At 50.3% G+C, this 8,343-nt stretch overlaps 1 protein-coding gene across 1 annotated transcript; it reads right to left on the bottom strand.

Annotated features, from left to right (window-relative positions):
* Positions 1-5,068, bottom strand: SYF2 (SYF2 pre-mRNA splicing factor). The gene is made up of 6 exons (XM_006130467.5): positions 4,822-5,068; positions 3,732-3,857; positions 3,150-3,267; positions 2,929-3,019; positions 2,405-2,503; positions 1-330 (listed from the first exon to the last, which is right to left on the bottom strand). The coding sequence occupies exons 1-6, from the start codon at positions 5,002-5,004 to the stop codon at positions 165-167; spliced, it is 783 nt and encodes a 260-aa protein (XP_006130529.3). The 5' UTR covers positions 5,005-5,068; the 3' UTR covers positions 1-164.
* Positions 5,069-8,343: the final 3,275 nt, after the last annotated feature.

The following is an 8,343-nucleotide window of genomic DNA, read 5'->3' as shown; positions in this document are numbered from 1 at the left end:
TTGGATTAAAAAGTTTTACTAGTTATTTGAATATTATGACTATCGCAAGTTTTATATTTGCATTATTAGTATGTTGATACAGTTTTTAAGCTTTTCAGCACAGTATGCCTAGCTTATGTTGAACAATCTGCTTTGTAGAATAGTGCCTCTTGAGATCCGAAAGTTTAGACAGCTGTTCCTCTCTCCAAGTTCTGTTTAATTTCTGCTGTATATTTCCCATAGAATCTTTCTGCCTTCTTATTGAACTTGGCATTTCTCTCATTAATGTAATCAATATCTGCATCATCATTATAAGCACGTCGCCGACTGTATTTCTCACGTTTTTCAATTCTGTAAGAGAATTGCATTAACATTTTTCAGACCCGAGGTGTGCAGAAAACTTTTAGTCCTTAGAACGAATACATTCTTATATCTACAGCAAAAGCCAATAGTATTAAAATTAGAGTGGAAATTCCATGCAACACTAGGATGTATTTCCTCAGTGAAAAATGGTAATTGTATAGACTTCCTGGTTTTCTCCTACTTGAAGTTGCAGGTTAATAGCAGAATATGGCTAGATGTTGCTTATATTGGTAAATGCAATTTTTCCCCTTTGGGACCTAGTCCAGCAGGATGATGAACATCCTCAACTTGTATTGTTGTGGGCACTCAAGCACTTAATCTAATTGTGCCATGAATATTCTATCCTTGCCTTGTAAAGCTATACACATCCCCACAAAATGTGAAATCATAGAATAAGTACAGGCAGTCCCTGGGTTACGTACAAGATAGGGACTGTAGGTTTGTTCTTAAGTTGAATCTGTATGTAAGTCGGAACTGGCGTCCAGATTCAGCCGCTGCTGAAACTGATCAGTTTCAACAGCGGCTGAATCTGGATGCCAGTTCTGACTTACATACAGATTCAACTTAAGAACCCCAGGCGTCCCCAAGTCAGCTGCTGCTGAAACTGATCAGCGGCTGATTCCAGGAAGCTGGGGGCAGAGCAACTCTGCCTCAGGCTTCCTGTAGTCAGCAGCTGGTCAGGTTCAGCAGCAGCTGACTTGGGGACGCCTGGGGCAGAGCACCACCCCAGCTGCTCTGCCCCAGGCATCCTGATTCAGCCGCTGCTGAAACTGACCAGCAGCAGCTGAATCAGTACACTGGGGCAGAGCAGCTGGGGTGCTGCCGGGTTGGTCCAGTAGCGCCGAGGAGCGGCGCTGCGGGACCAACCCAGCAGCGCCCCAGCTGCTCTACTCCAGGTGTCGTGGGCAGAAAAGCCTGATCTGCTGGGGGGGAGGGGGCACTAGCTGCGCCCCCCCGCCCCCAGCAGACCAGGGAGACGCGGAGCAAAGCTGCGGAGGACGCCCGCAGCGGGACAGCCCAGGCGCGCTGCGGCTGTCCCGCTGCGGGCGTCCTCTGCGGTTTTGCTCCCCATCTCCCTGGTCTGACCAGCAGATCAGGGAGACGGGGAGCAGCTTTTCTTGCCCCGGAGGATGTGGGCGGCGGGACCGCGGCTCATCTGGGGGTCCCGCCGCTCCCGTCCTCCGGGGCGAGAAAAGCCCCATTCGTAACTGCGGATCCGACATAAGTTGGATCCGCGTAACTCGGGGACTGCCTGTACTCAGAAAAATATTAAGAATTGAATTCCGGTTCTTGAAGTAAAATGAAAAGGTGCTAACTTCAGTCAGTAACCCTTACACAAAAAAATGGATAACAGTGAAAAAACAATTTTTTCCTATTTTAGATGAGATCTCCAGATGAATTTTAGGTACTTAGAATATTAAAAAATTGTTATAGTTTTAAAGGAAATATGTGGGGAGTACTATACTCTTTCTATGATTAGGAGCTGGCAGGAGAAAAGTTGATGGGATATAGCACTATTTCCTTGCTCCCATTATGATGAGAGCGCACATTTCCATTAAGTTTTGTTAAAATCTAATGTCCAAGTGACCATGCTCTGTTGTCATATTTATCATGAGCAGTTAAGCAAAAATATTAGTGACTGAACACATTTACATATTAGGATAAATATACCAAAGCATTGCATTATCTTTTTAGTTTTATAAAAAAAAGATTGTTTGACATCATTGATATTTTCTAATTGGCTACTGAATGGTGCCAGAATTTCATTCCAAAATAATTTTTGATGTGCCTAAAGAAAATCAACATGTAAAATAAAATACGCAAGGGCATCTACTATGCAGCAACATGTTCTTCCAATGCATACAGAAATGCATAAAAATCCTGTATATATAGGCTAGTGTACAGATTCATCTAGAGGGCATGCTACATTGACTGTACACTTAGCTTCTGCATAGAGGTGTATTTACCAGACACCACACCAGGAATGCTCACACTACAGCAAATTAAACAGTAAAGGCATTGTGTGTTAGGAATGCAAAGATCTGATATCTTGTTAACTTACTGTTTTTCAAGATCTGTAACCATTCTATCAACTCCTTCTTTACATGGTACATGAGTTCCATGAAGAAGACTGTTTGCTGTTGGATACAGTTCTTCTCCACTGAATGAGAGAGGTAGAACAGTAGAAAAACAAACTTTAATTTGTTACATGACTAATTTTTTGTATATAATTCTCTTATCAAAATGGTATAGGGCAGCATTTCTCAAACTGTGGGTCGCGAACAACTGATGGGAGGGGTTGTGGTATCACAGGTTTGAGAACCCTTGGTATAGGGACATCAAACTTGAACTAGTGTATTACAGGTTACACATATCTACAGTATCACCCAGGATATGACTGTCATAGGAGCGTGACAGGTTATTTGTATTGAAATGCACCTAAAAGAATAGATAAGATGAAATGTCTGAATTACATGAATTAAGAATTTTCTACTAATTTAGACACTAGTTCATCAAAGCAATTCATATTTACAGTTAATGACATTTAAAAAATAAATTATAGGTCTGCCAAAAAGAAAAACTTACTTTTCTTCTTTTAGCTTTTCATATTTTTCCATGTCAGGCTTGATCTGCTTGGTTAACCTATGATATTGGCGCAACTGAGCAGCTGCAAAATCTTTAAAATAAAATGAAAGGCAATTAGCAGAAGACCTTTTCTGCATTATATTAAAAAAAAAAAAAAAGCTTAAATATGTGTAACTCCCACTCAACACTTGAAAATAAATAGATAAAATTAAGTTTCTTACCTGAAAATCCTATGTCTGGATTTTTTCTCTTCTTTTTTCTTTCCCATCTTTCTGCATCCTCAGCACTGATTTCTAACAACTTCACCCTCTCATAATCTTCTCCTGTAGCAGCACATTCCTAATAAAAATACAAGAAATTCTTAAGTTTTTAAAACATAACAAATAAGCAGCAGTCAATAAACAAGTTTAGTAGGTAGGAGATATTTTCCTAATTTTATTTACACCATAAATTTGATACCACACAGTCTCACCAAGGATCCCAGTTTGAGCCTTAATGATTTTTTTTAAATTATATATAAAAACAGTAGCACTCAAAAGTCCTGACTTAGGATGACAGTCATTGTAGGCACTGTACACACATCAAATTCCTACCCAAATTCCTAAACTTCTGGTCGGGGGGGGGGGGGGGAGGGGAAGGGGGGGAGAAGAGGAGAGACACTTAGATACATTTTGAATGTAATGCACCTACTGGTAGCTGTACTGAAGTAACAGACTACTGACAGCACACAGTGTAACATCTTTGCAGGACAGTGCTAAAAAATGGAAGGTTATGGTTGCAATCAACATCTACATCTATTATACCTTCTTCTTTTCCTCAACTTTCAGTTCCCATTCTAGTCGCGCCTTTTTTGCTTCCCAGTTTGCTGGCAACTTAAGCCTTTTATCTTCTTCTACAACTTCCTGGTGATTTAGCTTGCGAGCTTCATTCTAGGAGTAAAATATTTGTCACTGAATTCACAGAGAATGGCAATATACAATCATAAATGTCAGAAAGAGGAAGCCTATTAAATAGCTGGGTTCACCCACTTGCAGCACAGATTCTGAATTTCCCCCCAGAAAATGCCCCAGTTATTAAAGCTAATGTTTGAAATAAAAATTAATAAAAATAAAATTAAAGCAGTTACTTTAGAACAGGTTGAAATTATTCCTTTCCACCTACCCGTGGATGAGTTTTGTATAACAAAGAGTGGCTGGATAAGTGTCCCATTGATAGAGCCCTGCTTTATAATCCTGGCTTTGCATGTGGATATCTGCAGTTCATTTTTTTGCAGATGCAGACAGAAATTTTGTATCTAGAACCCTACAAATTTGCAGTTTATCTGCTTTGCATCTGCAGATATCCATGACTCATTTTTGCAGATACAGATGCTGCTGTAATTTTGTATCCACACAGTGTTCTTTCCTATTGCCCTTGGTACATGGAAAAGGAACGTTCAGAACATTTTGTAACACTGTTGTAAGCCCTCTGATAAAAAGATTCGTATCTACTGTGAGAAAACCCTCATTGCCTTCCCACTATGTGATTTTCCAGAAGAGACCTCAGAGGAATTACATGCTAGAATAGATTTTTGTTTTTGCAACGGGATGATTAGAATCCCCTTTTGCCCGGGTTTTAATTACAAGCGTTAAGGACCGGCGACGTTTTCAGTTTTAAAGGTACCTTCATGTGACCGCAGCAAAAGAAGCGCTCGGCTCGGTGCCCGCGCGCTGTAACATCCCGGCTACAACGTCAACCTCTTACTGGAATGTGAACGTTTCCGTTCCCCTGGTTAACGGACCCGGGGGGGGGGGGGGGGGGGGGGGGGGGGGGGGGGGGGGGGGGGGGGGGGGGGGGACCAGTTACCCGCGTACGCGCTAAGCATCCCTGGGCCGGCCCCCGGCCCCCCGTTACCCGCTTCATGTGGAGCTCTCTGAACTTCCGCAGCCGCTCCTCCCTCTTCTGGGCGGCCCGCTCCTCGGCGGCCGTGGGGGCCGGCTCCTCGTCCGAGCTCGCGGGGGAGCCGAAGGGAATCGCTGCGTTGGGGGCTGGACCCAGACCGCTCACCCCGCCCGGGGGGGCTCCCTCCGCCGCCATCCTCCGGCCTTGGCAACCCAAGCTCCCTCCGCCGCCACTTCCGGCTCCCGCCAGGCACTTCCGGCTCCCGCACAGAGGAAGTGACGTTGTGCCCTCCCTGAGGGCGGCGGGAGAGGCGCGAGATAACTGTCTGCGCCCAGCGCGCCCTCTGTCGGCGGGAGGAATGAGGGCAGGGCAGGGAGCGGCGGGGCTGGACGGGGAGGGCAGGGGCAGGGCAGGGAGCGGCGGGGCTGGACGGGGAGCACAGGGCAGGGGCAGGGCAGGGAGCGGCGGGGCTGGACGGGGAGCACAGAGCAGGGGCAGGGAGCAGTGGGGCTGGACGGGGAGCACAGGGCAGGGGCAGGGCAGGGAGTGGCGGGGCTGGACGGGGAGCACAGGGCAGGGGCAGGGCAGGGAGTGGCGGGGCTGGACGGGGAGCACAGGGCAGGGGCAGGGCAGGGAGCGGCGGGGCTGGACGGGGAGCACAGGGCAGGGGCAGGGCAGGGAGTGGCGGGGCTGGACGGGGAGCACAGGGCAGGGGCAGGGCAGGGAGTGGCAGGGCTGGACGGGGAGCACAGGGCAGGGGCAGGGGCAGGGCAGGGAGCGGCGGGGCTGGACGGGGAGCACAGGGCAGGGGCAGGGCAGGGAGTGGCAGGGCTGGACGGGGAGGGCAGGGGCAGGGGCAGGGCAGGGAGTGGCGGGGCTGGACGGGGAGGGCAGGGGCAAGGCAGGGCAGGGCAGGGAGTGGCGGGGCTGGACGGGGAGGGCAGGGGCAGGGCAGGGAGTGGCAGGGCTGGACGGGGAGCACAGGGCAGGGGCAGGGGCAGGGCAGGGAGCGGCGGGGCTGGACGGGGAGGGCAGGGGCAGGGCAGGGAGTGGCAGGGCTGGACGGGGAGCACAGGGCAGGGGCAGGGGCAGGGGCAGGGAGCGGCGGGGCTGGATGGGGAGCACAGGGCAGGGGCAGGGCAGGGAGTGGCGGGGCTGGACGGGGAGCACAGGGCAGGGGCAGGGGCAGGGAGTGGCAGGGCTGGACGGGGAGCACAGGGCAGGGGCAGGGGCAGGGGCAGGGAGCGGCGGGGCTGGATGGGGAGCACAGGGCAGGGGCAGAGCAGGGAGTGGCAGGGCTGGACGGGGAGCACAGGGCAGGGGCAGGGCAGGGGCGGGGCTGGGGAGGGCAGGGGGAGCAGGGGCAGCAGGGCTGGACGGGGAGGGCAGGGGCAAGGCAGGGCAGGGAGTGGCAGGGCTGGACGGGGAGGGCAGGGGCAGGGCAGGGAGCGGCAGGGCTGGATGGGGAGGGCAGGGGCAGGGCAGGGAGCAGCAGGGCTGGACGGGGAGGGCAGGGGCAAGGCAGGGCAGGGAGCGGCGGGGCTGGACGGGGAGCACAGGGCAGGGGCAGGGGCAAGGCAGGGCAGGGAGTGGCGGGGCTGGACGGGGAGCACAGGGCAGGCCCCAGGGGCAGGGCAGGGAGGCTGTTGAGGAGCTCAGGGCAGCTGGAAGAGCTGTGCTCGCCTCCCCTCCCCCGTTGCAGGGGGCACTCCCACGACAACCTGCGAGAGCTCCCAGGGGTCCGCGGGAAACTGGCCAGCATCCAGGCAAGCCTTTTCCAGAGCAGTGCCTGGAGCCAGGTGCACCTAGAGCTGCAGGCCGCGCCGGAGCCTCCTGGCCTGGGATTCTCGCCCAAGCTCGCACCGAAAGGGGATGGGTCAGACCTCGGCAGTGCTGGCTCCAGCCCATTGGAGGTGGGCTCTTGCTCGCAGTGGGCAGCTGGTTGTGCCCCGACACATTCTTGTGTGAGCCCTGGCTTCCTTCTTGGAGAGCAGTGACTTGCATCTCATCAGCGGGTTCCCAGTGGTGGGCTGGTGTCTGTCGGAAATGGCACCTCGGCCGTAGTGCCGCACATGGCTGTCAGCTCACCTTCATGCGATATGCAGTGTGATCGCACTTGGTAACATGCTACAAACGAACAAGATGACCAGTCTTCTCTTCTGCCACTCTTTATACAGGACAAGTGACGGGAAACAACGAAGTGACTTAATGAAGAAGTACTATGAAAATAGAGTTGAATTCCACTTTGAACCATAAAAATGTCATTTCCAATAGTACCAGGGAAATGCATCTATACCTGCCAGCCTGATCATCCTGAGAGACTTTAAGTCCTGTAGCTTTTAAGGCTGTGAAGGAATCCATCAGCAAGCTTAGGCAGTACTCTTCTATGTATTAGTAACTAACTGAAGTATTACAGCTCTACAGACTTGCCCACAGTTGACTGGTTGAATGGGAAAAGTACATTTTTGTGTGTGTGAATTTTAATGCTCCTGAATGATGCTGGCTGAAAGTCCTGGAGAATGCAATCCAGAGATCCAATACAGCAGTAATGCGAGTTTGTTGCCCTGCCTTGTGCTTCACTCAACTATAGAAGTACGATCACATCTAAAGGTAAGTGCAGTCTTCGTATCACATTCACCTTACTGCTAAGAAGGCTAACAAGGACACTGATCAGTGCCTGAGGTCGATTCTGTGGCAGAGACACTTCTCTGCTTTAAAATAGCCTGAAGCCCCATCAACCCATAAAACCCACAGAACAGCCAGTACATAGTTACCTGAGCAGGATTTGAACCTGCAGCTTCCAGGTGAAAGCTGCCATGTGCCATTACTAATACTGCTGGCTCCGTCCAGGCTGTAAACATGAATCACGTGCCATAAAGTTATGCGGGCTTGTTTGGTTTGCAATGCCTCAAAAAAACCAAACATCCATCAAAACCATGGGGCCAGATTCCCAAGTGGCAGAGATCAAGGTAGCTTCATGGATTTATGGCAGCTGAGATGCTAGCCCATAAAGGAAAGACATTTTATGAGAGGCAGTGAGAACTGGGCTTACTGCGTCACTTTCTAGAAAACAGAATAACCAGCACAAAGTTAGGGAGGGGAGCAACAGTGATCAGCACAGTTATAAGAACATACCTATGTAGATAGTAAGCTTCAAAACCCCCCTGTGGTGCATCTCCCTTAGCAGTGTAAGCGGAGCAGTTCTGAATCTGTCTAGTAGTGGGCAGTGTGACACCTCCACTGGCCAGCCTTAGCAGAAAACTGCATCGTGTGGGTATTCTGGGTGTTTGGATGCAAACTCCTAGCTTACTGGGAGCTAGACATTTGATTTATGCCACATGGTTTGTCACTGTCTGGCTTGCTGGCTGGGGAGCTCCCCTCTGCTCAGTATGCTACGAAGTATGACCACATTTCTAAATTCCTCTCCTCGTTTTGGCACGGTTCTTGGGTACGTAGTTGGTGTGAAAACTTTTCCATTACAAGGACAGTCCATACTTTACTGCACCACAATTCCAGAGGAGTCAGTGGCAAGGT

Source organism: Pelodiscus sinensis, chromosome 26 (assembly GCF_052426305.1).
Source record: "Pelodiscus sinensis isolate ZL-2025 chromosome 26, ASM5242630v1, whole genome shotgun sequence".
Classification (NCBI taxonomy): Eukaryota; Metazoa; Chordata; order Testudines; family Trionychidae; genus Pelodiscus; species Pelodiscus sinensis.
This window is presented reverse-complemented; position numbering and strand designations above follow the sequence as displayed.